General features: G+C 39.9%; 1 protein-coding gene across 2 annotated transcripts in view; it reads left to right on the plus strand.

Moving 5' to 3' along the window:
• LOC136875558 (uncharacterized) overlaps positions 1-16,860 on the plus strand; it is an 83,156-nt gene extending 66,296 nt beyond the window's left edge. For both annotated transcript variants that reach the window (XM_068228068.1, XM_067149108.2), the window contains exon 5: positions 15,111-16,860. In XM_068228068.1, coding sequence (XP_068084169.1) covers positions 15,111-15,802 — 692 coding nt within the window. In that variant the 3' untranslated portion in view covers positions 15,803-16,860. The remainder of the gene's footprint in view (positions 1-15,110) is intronic.
• The last annotated feature ends 777 nt before the right edge of the window (positions 16,861-17,637 follow it).

Here is a 17,637-nt window from a genome sequence, read left to right on the forward strand (position 1 = left end):
AGGAATCGAATAGCTGGAATACTATGATGAACCAGTGTCTTACGTACCAGCAGTATCAGACAATGTATGACGCATAGGAATCGCATGCTAAAAATAAAAATAAAAGTTTTCTAACTCCCCAGCTGTTTTCCACCAATATTCAGTCAGGCTGTTATACTCGGTACGCAACAGTAATCCCATCTATCGGAGTTGAGGGCACCATAAAAGGCAAAGAACATCACAACAAACAATGGTCAATGTAATCAATGTTATGCACTTTCGATATTGTAGGCCTTCAAATTTAGTTTTCTTCCGACTCTGAAATACTACTCTTATCATAGTCAGTATGGTAAAACTGAATAAAACATAAATGATCGGAAATTGTATTCTCTATAACTTTTGTTATGTAGTACTTGTCGATAGGACCAATAACATAGGTATTTAAAAATTAAATTTTAGGCACCTACCCGTAACCTACCATTTCATCCAGGGTCAATAAAATTGTTTATAGCTTAGACTATAGTTTCTTCTTCCCCAACTCTATATACCGATTTTCATTAAATTCTGTTCACCCATTTTCTCGTTACTCGGCATTGATGTGGACTTAGCAACAAAAATCGAAATTCATGAATATCTGTTATCGTAACCTGTACGGTAAAAATGTATAAGACATAAATGATCAGAAATTTAATTCTATGTAACGTTCGTTATGTAGTATTTATCAATAGGACCAGTAATAATATAAATATTTGAGAATTGAATTTTAGTCCTTCACCTAAACTACCGTTTCACTCAGCGTGAATAAAATGATTTATAGCCTAGATTTTAGTGGTTCAATCCCCAACTTTACATACTGATTTTCATGAAATTCTCTTCAGCAGTTTTCTCATGATGCCTGTAAGACAGACAGACAGACAGACAGAAATTACAGAAAAGTAAAAAGTGCATTTCCTTGTTACTTTGGACATGACCGAACAGAAATACCATCTTTTTTTCAAATTCTGAGCAATGTACAGATAAAACTCTCCATTGGCTGTGTCTTGCTGCCTGGATCTGGTACTGCTGCGTCTTGCTAGTCCCTCGTTGCTTAGAATGTAACTCTGAAGTTAAGCACATGTTGCCTGCTAAGAAGTGTTAATTTGTTGAGTTACCCCACTGTTTCTGCATTTATTTTTGCTCATTAAGTTTATTACTAATTACATTTTGCATAACAGCTATTGCCATATCTCAGTCTCTATCTTATTGAATGCGATTACTCTCCCAAAGTGTATTTACAAATTCGTTCATGATAGCGCTTCAACTCCCGACGTGGTTCCCTGGACAGAAACTTACCTGTGCTGTTCTGATTTAGTCTGGCTTCTTTATTTGGATTTTTGGCATGCGATCACACGTTATCTGTTCTACAATGTTATCTCAGTTCATTATTCCGAATCAAAGTTCAGTTCTCACCCTCCATAAGTCTCTCATATTTATGTGAGTAATCATGTTCATTTGACGGCCTTCCTACAAGCACTAGCTATCAGACCGATTCTCTACCCAAGTACTTAAGAACTCTATGACTCACATGAATTAGAAATTCAGCTTTCCACCTCTTTGTAACTGTCCATCTATTGCCTTGGCCTACTTTGATGCCTGTAGCACATAAAATCTCCCCTGCACTGTTTAGTTTTAATTGCTTTCTGGGTTATCCTGTCTTTTTTACACATTTTTTCAATGTTTTGGGGTACTTTAGTTTTCTTTGCAGCTGCTGGAATATTATGTTATCTTCTGGCACACATTTGACCTGTCCCTTCATCTCTTCATATCATCATTTCATCCTTATCACAACGCGCAGGTCGCCTACGGGCGTCATATCGAAAGACCTGCACCTGGTGAGCCGAACTTGTCCTCACACACCCGGCACTAAAAGCCATACGCCATTTCATTTTTTCTAAGACAGGTTAGTGCTGACCAACAGGTTTAGCCCTTGTTGTCTTGCCTACAATGAGCTGCACCTTTCCTTGTCATAATACCCTGCTAGACCCTTCGGCATTGAGTCATCTCTGACAATTGAATACTGTAAATTAGAAAGGGTCTATGCGCCAAAAATAAAGAACAGAGAAAAAGAAAATTCACTGTTCCACTAGAAAAAATCCTATCTGAAAACTGATATTTGAAAAAGGGTCTGTGTACTATGTTAACTAACATATACAAAGGTCTATGTCAAAACATATATTACTAATGTGTCTCTTTGTAGAGTATGTGGCACAGCTTAATTTAACGTATATTTACGAGAGTCTACTGTGTTAAACTGTCATAAAATTGTGTGTGTTCATTTGATAACTAGGGAATCATTTTCTTCAAATCAGTTTCCTTTTCAACTGTGAGGCGATTTCTGCACTCTGGTGGTTTTAGTTGCATCGTAAGTAGGTCTTCTGGTCTCCCTCCCTTCTTTATAATGCTGCATGTTATCCAGGGGGCAATATCATAGAAGGATGTTTTCACTTGTACAAGAGCAGGATTCTCCTTCGTGACTTTAATCCAAGATACCCGGGATATATGCAATTTTGTTGTGTTCACATAGCTATCTGCAGCTTTGTGTAAATCCTTGAAATCATTCTCCTCCATATTTACAACAATATAAGGATGTTTTGGCCTGCTAGCTGTTATTAATGTTTCGAGATCACATGGCACAAACGTCTTATTGACACGTTTCCTCTTCTCAATCATAGCAAAGGTACGGTCACAAGGAAGAAGGGAATGACCACTAACAAGAAACCTGTGACTGATTTCATCATAGTGATCTTTGGCAACGAGATGCAGAAGTGCAGCAACCATCATCTTATTTTTGTTTTGTCCAATGCAATTATCGGTCCAAATTACCACCTTACACATATTGGAGGGAAGAAGGGAAATAACTTTTAGCATTGAGGAAACAATTTCATTGCCACCACGCCCACTAACACTCATTCTGAAGACACATGTATGCATCGTCAGTGTCACAAACATGAACACACAGATTGAAACAGGACAATTGGCAGCAGTAGTACATCTCACAGTGTGTCAGTGAAGGGATATACAATACCTTCTGTAAATCGACTGTGATCACACATATATCGCTACTAGGCATTTGTGACAAAAGTCTATGTTCATGTAAAGCAGACATTGCCTTCTCTGTTTTTCTCTGCTGAAGCTCAAGATCTGCTGTGTGTTGGGTGTTGCTTGGGTCACACTGAATTTTGGCATGCAGTAAGTTACAAGTGCTACAAGTGTCCGATTTTGGCCGTCCAAACCTCAAATTTGGAAAATTCTTCTTGAATGTATCAGCGTAGTAATTGTATGTCACTTTCGTACCTGGATATTTTACAGTAAAAGCTTTAAAGAGCCTTGACATATTCAAATCTGGGCTTAATGATGGTTTGTTTGATTGCTCTCTACTATAATGATTTTCATCTATGGGGAAAGATTTGATGTGTTCACAAATTAGCTTCTTTCCTTCTTCTGAATACTTTCTTGGTGCACAGTGTTTCCCCTATTATCAGCATAAACGCATTCTCCTTTCTTCTTTTTCTCTTACAAAACTTGGACACGTTGGTGAGACAGTGCAAATATATCTGAAAAGGTTTTACGACAGACTTGCACATGACTACCTTTACCATTTGGAACAGTGTAGTAACTGTAGTTTGTCGACGGCTTTCTTCAGGATCGTCATATTTTCCATGCCGTTCCTCTTTACAACACACATCTGCATAAGATGAAGAATAATGTTTCCTGTTGCTCCAATGTGCATTTGTAGAAATCCAGATACAGCCGTTGTTTATGTTCAGCTGACAAAGTATGACATTCTCCTTTACACTTGCATATTACCTGTGAAAGAAATATACAACATATTATGGTATTATTACTATTAGTATTATTGCTAGTAGTAGTAGTAGTAGTAGTAGTAGTAGTAGTAGTAGTAGTAGTAGTAGTAGTAGTAGTAGTAGTAGTAGTAGTAGTTGGTATTGTACAGATGTAGGTTATGTTAGGGTACGAACATGCCGAGTGGATTACTCCTCGCTCAGTGCTCATCACTCCTTTCTCTTCACACTGGAAGCTGAGAGATGCAAAACAAACCCATACATTTCAATAGTAGCGTTCATGCCGGCACTTCACTCATCCCTCTTCTCTCCGCTCCTCCCTCAAGAATCAAATCAGTTTGATTTTGGAGCGATGTGCTTCTTGAGCGCTGTTCTGTGATTGGTTGGTTCAAGGCCACAGCCGCCTACTCATAATATTATCGCTAGGAAGCCTGATACGAACTCCGTTTGTATCTTTGTATGGTTCCGTGCTCCGTAAAACAGGAGTGATTTAAAAGAGAAACTTATTGAATTGGTTAGGGACAGTATTCCAATATGGGACAAAAGACATAAAAATCATCACAACCGTTATGTGCTGAAGAATTTATGGATTAATATTGGAAAGGAAATGGGCATATCGGGTAAGTTGACATTTAATTTCTTATTGAACAAATTTAATTGATTTAATGCAATAATAAGACCAAATACACCGGATGCGGTGGTCGAGGCGGAAACGTCACGGACTCGCATTTTGAAGGTCCCGAGGCCCACCAATCTGAGTAAGATTTTTGTTTCGTACAAAGTCGAATGGCTCGATTATAATCTACTTTCCATGTACCTTAAACTTTCTATGCGTTGTCTGTATGTGTTTGCGGTGTCTTTAGAAGGTGAGCTCTGCGTTCGGCTGTTCCCTCGCTAGGATAAATCCCTCCACTGCCCATGTCTAGTGTGATAACAGAATAATTTTTCCTCCCCTCCGAGCAGTGGTACGTAAATCCTAAAGAGGAGATTAAACAGTATACAATTAAAGAGAAACACGTCACAAAAATATTTTTAAAATAGCCTTCTAATTTACCAATAGCAATTACAATTAATAGTTTGACTACATTGTGCTAAAAACAAAATTCACCATAAAGGAACAATATAGAAACTGAATGTTTTCAAAAGTTCACCAGTTACTGCTTTACTAAGCTAAAATACTCCTTAAATTTTTCTCTGACTTCCCTGGCTTTCTTCGTTGAGGGATTTAATGATCTACCGCGGGCAGGCAGAGCTGTCCTGTCCTCAATAGGAGGAAGATCAGAGATAGACGTACTATACCCTTCCTTATCAATTATAGTATTATGTAGAATGCAAATGGCTTTTATTATATCATCAGTAAATGATTCGCAGGTTTCAATAGTAGTACTAAGAACTCTCCATTTGGAATATATAATACCAAAAGCACATTCAACCGTCTTCCGAGCTCTTGACAGAACCTTGTTAAAGTTATCCTCCTTTTCACTTGAAGTTTTTCCGGAAAACGGTTTCATAAGATTTTCTTTCAAGGGATAGGCTTCATCAGCAATAATTACAAACTGGACAGATACATCACTGTTGGGTAATACTGAATCCGGCGGAATATTTAGTTTATTGTTCTCCAACAGTTGGCCCAAAGCAGACGCCTTGAAGGTTCCTCCATCACTCTGTTGCCCATAGCCACCCATATCAACTGCAGTAATTCTGTAATGATCGTCTGCTAATGCTTGCAGAACGATTGAAAAATAATGTTTGTAATTAAAATACATTGAGCCGGACTGTGCCGGACATTTAATGCGGACATGTTTGCCGTCCAAAGACCCAATGCAATTTGGAAAACTCCACACAGTCTCGAACCTCTCTGCAGTCGGCTTGAAGTCTTCCATAGTTGGAGTTTTCATATGCTCTGGCTGCAAGACAATCCACAGGCACTGGCAAACCTCTCTTACAATCTGGGATACTGTAGAACTTCCCATTCGAAAACTAAATGCCAGGCTCCTGAAACTTGTCCCCGTTTCCAGAAACCTGCAAATGAAATACCTATAAAGTGTTTTACACAACGTCAGTTCAAGTATAAATGTATGCCTTTCTTAAGAAGAAATAGTTTCAAAATTATACTTAGTTTTTAAAATACAAATAAAACCGATTATATTACACGGCTTTTATTTCCTTTTTTAGCATGTGTAGGTAGTCGGTGACTTTGAAGTGACATACATTTATTTTCATTAACAGGTGACTTAGCAAGCAAACAATGGAAACTACTGAGGCAGGAGTTTAGTAGGAAGCTGAGGAAACCAACGAGTGGTGACCCTGGTCCAGAAAAAGCACCACATTCTTGGCCCTATTTTGATAGTTTGCTTTTCCTAAAAGATCAGTTTACTCCACGAGACAGTGAAAGCAATCTAATAACCTCCCTGACACAAGAAGCTGATCATGTAAGTGAAACAGCAAGTCAAAATATTGATGTTAACGATTCTACATATGGGGAAGAGGATCCTTTCAACGAGGAAGTGATCTCACAATCACCATATTCTGAGGTTGTTACAGACCCTGCGAGCAGCAAAAGTGACCACCGTTCAAAATCCTCGATATCCAATCCGAATATTTCCGAAGAATCAACCACAAGTACCCGTACCAAAACTGGCTACGGGAGAAGAATCAGCCCGCAAATTGCGTTGGGACAATCTCTGTTATCAATCGAACGAGAGAGACTGGAATTAAGAAAAGGGCAGTCTTCTGTGGACCGCAATGACGATGACATTGGATTTTTCAACTGTCGTTCAACTTGTCGTTTTGCCAAAATCAGCCCCCTGAAGCACATTCAAATATTTGTCAATTTGTTCCGCAATCCTTACCAAATATGTTGAACCCATATGCTGCACAGAATGTTCCCTTCCCTGTTCAATCCACCTCACAACAACTACCAGTATCACATCACATGCAACAATCCTACAGTCTTAATAATCCCACATATCTCCTTCCACAATCTCTCAGTGCTCTCCAACACCAGCAGTCTATTCCTAAACAATCTTCTTCAGGTTCTCCAGCTTCCAATATCAGTGACAAGTCCAGTTTAAAAGTGAAACTTTAAATGAGTACTTCATAGTGTAATTTTTATTTTATTCTGTGAAATTTCAAATCAAACATGTCAGAAAAACGTCACCTTGTAAGTAGCATGACTTAAAAGCAGAATGAATTACGGTACTTTTAATGTAGATTAAATTACTTAGGCCTACCCTTAATCGTTGTATGTTCACTTTATCGTAAGTACCTATAATGGCGTATGATGTTTTCATGAAATTTTTAATATTTAATTGTGCTTTGTTTTCAATTAAAATCAACACTGTTGTGTAGTCAATACTTTTTTGTGGATATCAATTTGAAAAGGAAGGTATAATTATTACTAATCTTTGAAAACGAAGCTGGTCAAGATAACTGAAACATGTCTCTTGTAAAGAAAGTGACAAATAAGTAAATGGATTATGTACCTGTGTTCAGAGAAAGTACAGTATCAGTACTAAATTAGTAGGATGCTTGTTTAATATTACCTTTATACTCTACAAATTTAATCTTTTGATAAAGTACGGATTACTTTATTGAAATAGAGAATAATATTACATTACAACCGCTTACCTTATAGTAATAACCAGTTTTTCTTCGATGGAAATAGGGTTGACATGATAGTTGCTGTACTTCCGTGGTTTCATATTGCCTTCAATTCCAATTAGCAAGTACTGAAATGTCTGCATTGACATTCTTAAATATTCGTGGAATTTCTGTGGGTCTTTCTTCACCTCCTGGTATAAATGGTGAAATTCACCGAATTTCTGCCTTCCGTCATTAATCGGATGTGCGCTGTACCTTCTGTCAGAACTTGAAATCAAGTACAATTTGCTTGCTACCGTAAGTTCATGATCACTACTGCTACTATAATTAATCATTATGCACACAGATAACTACAATCATTTGCATTAAAACAAAATTAAATTTAAAGAACACAACGCGATCTTCTCGTTAATGCTGCACAATCTTAAATGGATGGAAAATGTTTCCTCGTTAATGAAGGAAGAGCGAGGGTCCCCCGCTTGGCATGTGCACGTTTGAATGATGAGTGATGAGCGCAGAGCACTGCTATGAGCGCTGAGCGAGGAGTAATCCACTCGGCATGTTCGTACCCTTAGGAGTATCACTTACATGAGCTTTCGGAGGCTGTTTTGCTGGCACATCTTTCTGCCTGTAGTTTTTGTAGGATTGACGACTGTTCCTTAGTCTCTTCCTTTCCTTGGAAACACTTTCAGAGCCCCTCTTTCTGCTCTTTAGAATGTTAACATCACCACTGGATGACATTGTGTGTTACACGCGGTACACACGCTATTATCAACTGGTGAGAACAAGCGGCACTTAGACCCTTATTAACTAAACCTACCTCTGGAGATACAGCTCCTGCCATTTTCCGAGGACATTAAAAGCTACAAGACAAACTTTGAAGCTATAAACCCTTTATAAAAGTATTCTGCTCAGCAAATAGACCTCTTTAAACCATTTAACTCAAATTCGCTTACTTTGGCTCTTAGACCCTTTCAGATTTATAGTATTCAATTTATATTTGACTTAATACATGTCTAAAATTATTCCAGTTATATTTACAGTGTAATCTTGTTAGTGCATTTTTGAAGGGACTAAAAAATTCGGACATGCGGGAAAACATACTACCATACTATACTGTATTTACAACATGTAAAAAAGAATGCGGCATAGACGTGCACATTAAATCGCTGACCTTAATTAGTTTTACGTGCACTATTACAACAGTCAGAATATAAACCTAGGTCAGGGCCTCTCAGGGTGCATGCGCTTGGTGCATGCACTGTGCACGGTGCAAAAGACGACTGCGCTTGGTTGACCAGAGTGCAGCCCCCCACTCCTCGATTTGGAGCAATAGCGATGTCTCTCTCTTTCCCCACGCATGTCTCGCTCGCTCTCCCTGTCTCTCTCTTCCTCACTTGCTCCGTAGCGTTCCAAATCCGAGACGAGTTGAGCCGAGCTTAGCCGAGTAGGCCAGAGACGAAGCGTTGGTCCGAGTTGAGCCGAGCGGGAGCGATGCACAGTGCACGGAGCTCTTGCGCCTCCATTTGCACGCGTGAGATTTTGAGCGTTTGAGAGGCCCTGACCTAGGTTGTCAGTAACTTACTCGGGGAGTAAATAACATAAAAATGAATTACTGTACCTCTACACTATAATGTATTCCAACTATCGCACAATACACAGTGCACTATAAAGTATTTCAAAATAAATACCACACATTACACAGCTTAGAAAAACATATCCAGGGTAGACTGAATTTTCTTTTATCCATTTTGACATAAAACCGAATCCATCTTAGTGATTAAAGCCATATCTTCAGCAGTAGAACTTGTGACATCATACTTTGTCCACTGCTTCTAGAGAGCTTTTTAAAAATTTAGGCACTGGTGTGGGCTCTGGTTTGTCCTTTTCTTCACTCTTCCTGTCGCTTATCGGCTGTGTGCCAGTTGAGAATTTAGTCAATCGTCAGAGACTGACAGACCACCATATTTTCATCATAATCTATAAGCATCAAAGCTTACGTTTGTCATCTTTGCTCACTATCTGTCACCATTCACGTCAACAATATGACAGCTGGCCGGCAACACATATCGACTACAGAGTGGGCATCTTAATTCATTTCTATCGCGACCCTACTCTGGCAAATTATCCTCAACGGACATCACTTTCTTCAGTGTTTCCTTGTGATATCTGCATCTCTTTCCACTGGCCTGTATTATATTGTTATTATTATCCAGCCTCATCTACTACGTAATTCTGATATCCTTCCGTACCATCGTCCACACACACACACATGCGCGCACACACACATGATTCTAATATTCACCCTAATCAAATGCTTTTAGAGTATATCTAGATGATCCTTATCAATGGGAAACTCTGTTACAGCAACCTGTCTAAGCCAAGTTTATACCCCGAACCGGGCGTCTTCTTCCTCCTCATAACAGCCATCCTGAAACTACAGGTGGACACTACCATCATGGAAATTTAATCTCTAAAGTGCCAGTTATCTGTTTAGCACAACATAATAATTGAATTTTAGGAAGACCTTACCATTTTACTTACTAAAAATACAATGGGAATCTACCCATTTATTTGAATTTCCCTCCTGCTGGTACTTTGCTAGTACATATAGCAAGATCATCATCATCATCATTTCCCTTTATCCAGCTGTAGCCAGGTAGGAGCAAATATGGTTCCTCTCCACTTTCTTCGGTAGGGGACACCCTAACATTTTCCGAGGCACCATATCTGCTAATCCATGTAGACTACTGTTACAGTGGGCTTGCCACACCCAGAGGCATTTTATGCCTACTGCCAGATTCAAAATTAGGCCACCCCTAACGCGGAATCAGACACCTTTCGTAGCCGCTCCTCTGGAGTACAGACCCTACAGGTTTGCCCTTCTGCCATCTCCACCGTACCGAAATTCACCTTCACCATAGATGCCGTTGAGGTCTTCACTCGTAACCCTGAGCTGGACCCATACCAGATGTTACACACCAGGTCAGTGTGCTCTGGGACTCACATAGGCAGGGGTGCCACTCCCTGGATACGTCACTAATACTAAATCATGCAATCCGCAGAATAAATTCAGTGATTGTCTGCTCCATGACTGCTATCCTGCTAGCTGAAAGTCGTGAGTCCGTTTGGAGTCGTGCTGTCTTCACGATGAACTGGAACGTTGTCTTCTTATGGATCTCCAAACTGCCGAACTTCCATAACGTCTTCTTAATTCTGGAATATCGCAGGCACTTAGGCGTGTTCTCACCGTCCATCGTCTGGTCTTGGGTTCAAAGGGCACTCAAATGCATGTGAACAAATGCTGTACTGTATTATTTAAAGGTACAGTTTGTTGACTTCAAAATACGATACGGTATTGGAAGGGTCTCCACATGTTCAGGAGGTAGACTACCCCGCATAGCGAGTATTATCTCTAGAGGTCGCTATTGAAGCCCTATTCATCACTGACTCCATTCCTGATAATTCAATATGCCTTACAAATGGTCTCTGTAAGCTGTTTGATGGTTAACCGGCGTCTTGTATGGGCCATGGAAAAGGAGGGTCTCTTGTCTAACTACCAGTGTGGTTTTCGCTCTCATCGGTCTGCCACTGATCATCTGGTCAGATTGGAGAGCACCATTCAGGAGGCCTTTCTCCAGAAGGAACACCTAGTCGCCGTGTTTTTTGACCTGGAGAAAGCTTACGACACTACCTGGCGATATGGGATTCTCTCCACACGACACCAGTGGGGATTTCGGGGAAATTTGCCAACGTTTATTGAGAACTTCATGTCTCTCCTTCTCTTTCGAGTCCATGTAGGGAATGCATTTTCTCAATATTACGTTCAGGAAAATGGAGTACCTCAGGGATCTGTACTGAGTGTCACGCTGTTCGCAATCGCTATCAACGGCATAGTTGCCGCTGCTGGGCCCGCAGTCGTTCCTTCGCTGTATGTAGACGACTTAGCTCTACATTACAGCTCCGGAAGGGTGGCGTTTGCTGAGAGACAGCTACAGCAAGCTATTAACCGAGTCGACAGATGGGCCCTGCAACACGGTTTTCGGTTTTCAGCAGCGAAAACCTCTGTTGTACACTTCTGTCGACGGCGGCCTGTGCATCCCGAACCAGAGCTCCGCTTGCGAAACAGTGTCTTACCAGTGGTTGACACCTGCAGATTCCTGGGTCTCCATTTTGATAAGAGACTTACGTGGCAGCCCCACATCCGTCAGTTGAAGGTTGCCTGCATGAAGAGACTTAACATGCTTAAGTTTCTCAGCGGCACTTCATGGGGGGCTGACCGTGGGGTACTGCTGCGATTTTACACGGCTACGGTCCTCTCCCAGATTGACTATGGAAGTGCGGCTTATGGCTCAGCACCAAAATCTACGCTGAACCTTTTAGACAGTATTCACCATAGTGGAGTAAGGCTGGCAACGGGTGCTTTCCGTACTAGCCCCATTCCCAGCCTACTCGCTGAAGCGGGAGTTCCACCTTTACGAATAAGAAGGCAGCAGTTACTCCTCACGTATGCTGCCAAAATTCGTGAAATGCCGCTACATCCAAGCTATCAATGCATCAATCGCACCCAATACCACCAGCGGTGCCAAGACCGGCCGAATGCCACACGGCCGGTTGGGTTTCGGATTGATAGCTTGTGTCATGATTTGAATATTGATATCGGTGGTTGTCTCGAACGAACTCTTGGCGAGGTACCTCCGTGGTTGGTTCCGCGACCGGATATACGCCTAGATCTGCTCCGTGGACCCAAGGTGAACACGGACTCCTCTGTTCACCGGAGGTATTTCCAGAACTTATTTCACCAATATTCGGCTGCGAGACTTATCTTCACGGATGGTTCTAAAGTCGGAGATAGCGTTGGTTGCTCTTTCGTCATTGAAAATATGAGTATGAAGGTCTCGCTCCCTAAAGTATGTAGCGTGTATACTGCAGAGCTTTACGCCATCTTAGAGGCTCTGCAGTTTGCACTGCGTGACGAAAGAAGCCACTTTCTGTTGTGTACCGATTCGTTAAGCTCTCTGCAGTCTATTGAAACCTGTTTCTCGCAACACCCATTGGTGCAGCAGGTACATGACCTTCTAGCCAGGTTAGGGGATGCTAGCACCAGAATCACTTTCGCGTGGCTTCCAAGCCACGTTGGGATTGCAGGGAATGAATTTGCGGATGAAGCAGCAAAGGAAGCTGCACTTATACCACCAAGACCTGTTAATGTACCTGCTAAGGATATTTGTTCTCAGCTACGTCGAACCATCTTGGCGTCCTGGGAATCGGAGTGGCTAGATATCCGAACTCCCAACAAACTGAGAACAATTAAGAAGACAACTACCATGTGGCAGTCCTCTTTCCGACCTTCACGGAGAGAGGCCATAGTACTGTGCAGGCTGAGGATAGGTCATTTACGATCCACGCACTCTTATCTTCTTAAGAGGGAAGACCCCCCCCAGTGTGTTCTTGTGGTGCCGACTTCACATCCTCACTGAGTGCGCCGATCTGTCTGGCCTAAGACGGAGCCTCAGGCTGCAGGAAACACTCGAACGCATACTAGCCGATGACGCGACTACTGCTGATCTCGTCATCCGCTTTATGTGCGAAAGTGGACTTGTCAAGGGTGTATAAATTTCAAGTGTATTGTTACTCAGGGAATGTATGTTCCCTTTTGATACGTTAGTGATCCTTTCGGCCTAATTCTATAATTGTTTTTGTCTTATTTTGTACTGCCTTTCCAAATTCCTTTGTTGAATAAATAGTTTTGTTTTATATTTTAAATTTCTTTTCCACTTATTTGTTCAGAGAGGATGATTACCTCGATGTACTTCCTCTTAAAACAAAAATCACCACTACCACCACCACCACCTGATAATTCAGCTATCCACACACACAAATTCACTCCTTCATTTTCGTCTCTACCTAGTATTAGTAGTAAGTTTATCTATTTGTTTCTGTAACCACTGGTAGCTTCATAAGAGCTCAAAATAGCGCTATGGTATTTAGTTCTCACTAAACATGGTATCAGCTGCACACTAGCAAGCACAAATAGCATGACCCGATCTATGACTGAAGCTCATTGCATAGCCTGTTTAGAATATAAGTTGTAATGATCTTTCATGCTCATTCCTTCACAAGAAGGGTACTGATCACATGCAGTACTGCCGATACCACATACCTATCACACAATGACTATAGATATGCACACAAAGAGGACACGCATCTGCAATGCACTTAATCTGCACTGTGACTTGACTCGCGCAAACCATGACGTAGAATAAGCCGAAATGTGCAAGGTAAAGGTCTTTAAATAGCCAGCTAGTAAGTTTTCTAGGGAAAGGGTACGCCCCTCCCACATTTAGATATTCACTCTGTTAGTAGTCATCTTCCAAAGTTGAATGTATACTCAATTTGTAGCTCTTTATACACACTCTTATCTATTGAATTGTTTTCATTAAAATCTGATCGTGCGTTTCAAAGTACTTACAAATGCATCTTTTGGATTTTAGGTGCGCGCGGTGGGGGTGACGGGAACTCCCCAGTTCTGAGTTAAGAAACTTCCACCCTCACAAGTGTCTATTGAAAGATTTCCCATACTTCCCTCATAAAAAAAATATATATATTATTATTATTATTATTATTATTATTATTATTATTATTATTGAGCCTGCAAAATCTGTGGGTTGGTATCCACAAAATAGACAGGGAAGTGATAGTAATATACAGTTCTTAGTTTGAAACCCTGTAAATTAGCCAAGTCTTCTGACACAAGCAGCATTCTAAGCCTCGTGTCATCTTGTCAACTCTATTGCATGATAGAGAGGGTAATACCAAGGTCACGCTCTACCCAGAGCTTAGCTCTCTACTTAAGGGTAATTAGAGTTCCAGCCTCCGAACCCATCCAGCATCATTCGTATCCCAGGCGAGGCATAAAATGCTATTTACAACCAAATACTTCACAAATTGATGCAGAAAATGGCACATATAACATACCAGGCTTCCCGACATATTTATTAACATGGTATTGAGTGATTTCAGTAGTACGCAAGAGAGCAAAATACTTACCTCCATGTTCATCAGTCAATCATAGTACAAGTACTTATAAATGTTGTGTGTTCCTGTTTACATTGTATAATCATTTTCATGCTAGGATTGTTCATTATGCCAATACACCACAAAACATAGTGATCTTACCAATATTCAGTGCACCATATATGATATTCACTGATCCTTATAACTAGTCAAAATGGTAAAGACTCCCTTATGCAACTTATTTTATAACTTCCACATTCTTCATACAGTTAATCAATATTGAGCTATAACCAACTCTGAAATTCCATTGAAGTGTTGAATGTTGAAGTTGAATGTTGTCTGCCAGTGTGTTCTATCATCTCTCTCTCTCTCTCTTTTTTTTTTTTTTTTTTTTTTTTTTTCACAATTCCTGTGCATATTTCTGTCCATATTTTCACATTTTCCCCACCTGAATAAGTTGTCTGTACTCTGCTTGTGTCAGATGTTTAAAGATATAATGAATGACATTCCTCACTCTTCCACACCAGCATAATCATCCTCTAGTTGTAGCCTACCCTCACACAATTCTTAGATTTTATTTTGATCTATTTTTTTTGTAAAAAATCCCTAACACATAAAATCAAATCTAATTTATTCTGTCAGTTTTTAATGGCTTTTGTGTGTGTGTTTCAGAGGATAGTGACCAATTTGAAGATGCACATAAAACGGATGTCACTACAGAAAGTGAAACGGAAAGCAACAGCAGATCCACTAGCAAGTCTGACTTTTCTACTACTAACGATCCAGGTAGTTCAGAAAAAACTATTCCTGCTGCAACTGGCCCCTGTGCTGCAGCTGATGTTCCTGTTTCAGCTGAAAACAATAACACTGCAGCCCTTGAAAAGTCACCTTCTAGAGAACCAGTAAAGCGTAAACCTAGGAAATACACTAATGTTTTGATGGACAGTTTGATTCGTATGAAGGGAGCAGATGAGGAATCTTCTATCTTGTCAACCACAAAATTGAATCCAGATGCCCAACCCTTTGAGTGTCATGTATCAGTTAATACATCTTCAGTCCAGACTGAAGTCTTGAATCCAGATGCTCAACCCTTTGAATGTCATATTTCTGTAGATTCAGTGACTTCAAACGAGACTAATAATCAACCATCACCTATTCATCAAGCTAGTAACAGTACATCACCTAGGAATCAGAAATACAGTTATCCAGTTCGGCCGACCAATCGGACTTACGGTTATACAGACTTACTATTTTATGATAACCGTCCAGTTCATCATGCTAATGATTTTTTTGGTGTCGGGTATGATCCAGTGCCAATCCAGGACTTCCAGTTTCGAAGTGAAGAATTCCCACCCCTCTCATGATATTAATGGATATCATTTTAATCTGATTTTTCTTGTTATTTGTATTTGTACTTTGACATTTTCTCCTATTAACCTTTCTCATACTGATCAGTTTATTAAATGAAGGGATTCTAATCTTGCTGTCCATCCTAATGGATTGACACGGTAAGGGATGAATTGAAGGGTCCCTTCCCTTGGAACAACATTGTATATCACTTTTCACAACTTTACAGGAATTTTTAAAAAAAGTATATGTTTAAAGCACTTCTATTTTGCTCTCAGCAGCTCAGACCTTAGCTTTTGAAATATTTTTATTTCTTTTACAATTTTGCTTTACATCGCTCCAACACAGATAGGTCTTATTGTGACGGTGGGATAGGAGGGGGCTAGGAGTGGGAAGGAAGCGACCATGGCCTTAATTAAGGTACAGCCCCAGCATTTGCCTGGTGTGAAAATGGGAAACCACGGAAAACCATCTTCAGGGCTTCCGGCAGTAGGGTTCGAGCCCACTATCTCCTGAATGACCCAAACCTCATGGCCACTTGCTCAGTCTTTGAAATATTTAATTCGGCTAGAGCTAATTTTGTATTTGCAAGATTAACATTTTCTCATGTAAGAAGCTAAAATTCACATCTTCCTTAGAATAAAGTTGTATATCACATTTATGGATGTTGAGAAACCCTATGACAGTGTACCTAGGGAGATATCTGGGAGTGCTTAGAAGGTATAGATATGCCAAACTTTCTGATTGATAAAGTAAAGATTGTCAATCAAAAATGTTTTAGCTGTGTCCAAGTAGGGGATGGAAGATCAGATTGGTTTGAAACCAAAAGAGGAGTCCAGCAGGGAAGTGCCTTGTCACCACCACTCTTGTTCATCATTGTCATGGATCAGATAGTAAAATCCATCATGAAAACTTTGTGAAGTGCCTAACACTAATATTTGCAAATGATATTCTGATCTGGGGAGAAAATGAATCAGAAGTACAGGAGAAACTAAATCTTCAGATTGACAAGTTTAAAGAATATGGACTAAACACCAGTAAAACAAAAACTGTTGAAATGACTATCAACAAGAAAGGCACAGATTCAGACATTTTTCCTGGAGGGAACTCTGCTACAATCTGTTTCTAACTTCAAATACCTTTGAAGTATTATTTCAAAAGATAACACAATAAACCAAGAAATACTTAACAGGGTGCAGAAAACTTCTCAGTTTTATTTTCAAGTGAGAAGTCTACTCTGGATGATAAAAATACCCCAGAAAGTAAAATTGACCATGTTTCATATATATTTCATTCCATTTCTCTCCTAGGGACTTGAAACTTGAACCCTGTGTAACAAGGCTAATAGTAAAATGCAGTCAACAGAAATAAAATTCATCAGAACAATGAACCAAAAGACCAGGAAAGACTAGATTAGAAATGAAGCAAACAGGAAGGAGGCTGGTATCAAAATACCTGTTACCAAGCTTTTAAGATGCAGGCAATAATGGTTGTGATATGTTATGAGGATGGACAGAATGAGAAAGGGAGGAATTACTTTGATAGAGAAGTGAAAGGGAAGAAGCCAGTAGGGAGGCCAAGGAATCAATGGATAGACACAGTGAAATCAGAGGTCAGCAAGAGGAATGTCAAGTAGGAGAACATAGAGGAACAGAAACTATACTTTGACAGCAGGAAGTGGCAAGCGCATGTACACCATTGCCCAGAAAATTGAAGCTGGAAAATTATTATTATTATTATTATTATTATTATTATTATTATTATTATTATTATTATTATTATTATTATTATTATGATCACTGAGGTATACAAAATGTATAATCACAATTCGAATTTAAATTTAAAATCAGTG

The sequence above is a fragment of the Anabrus simplex genome, chromosome 6 (assembly GCF_040414725.1).
Source record: "Anabrus simplex isolate iqAnaSimp1 chromosome 6, ASM4041472v1, whole genome shotgun sequence".
NCBI classification, from domain to species: Eukaryota; Metazoa; Arthropoda; class Insecta; order Orthoptera; family Tettigoniidae; genus Anabrus; species Anabrus simplex.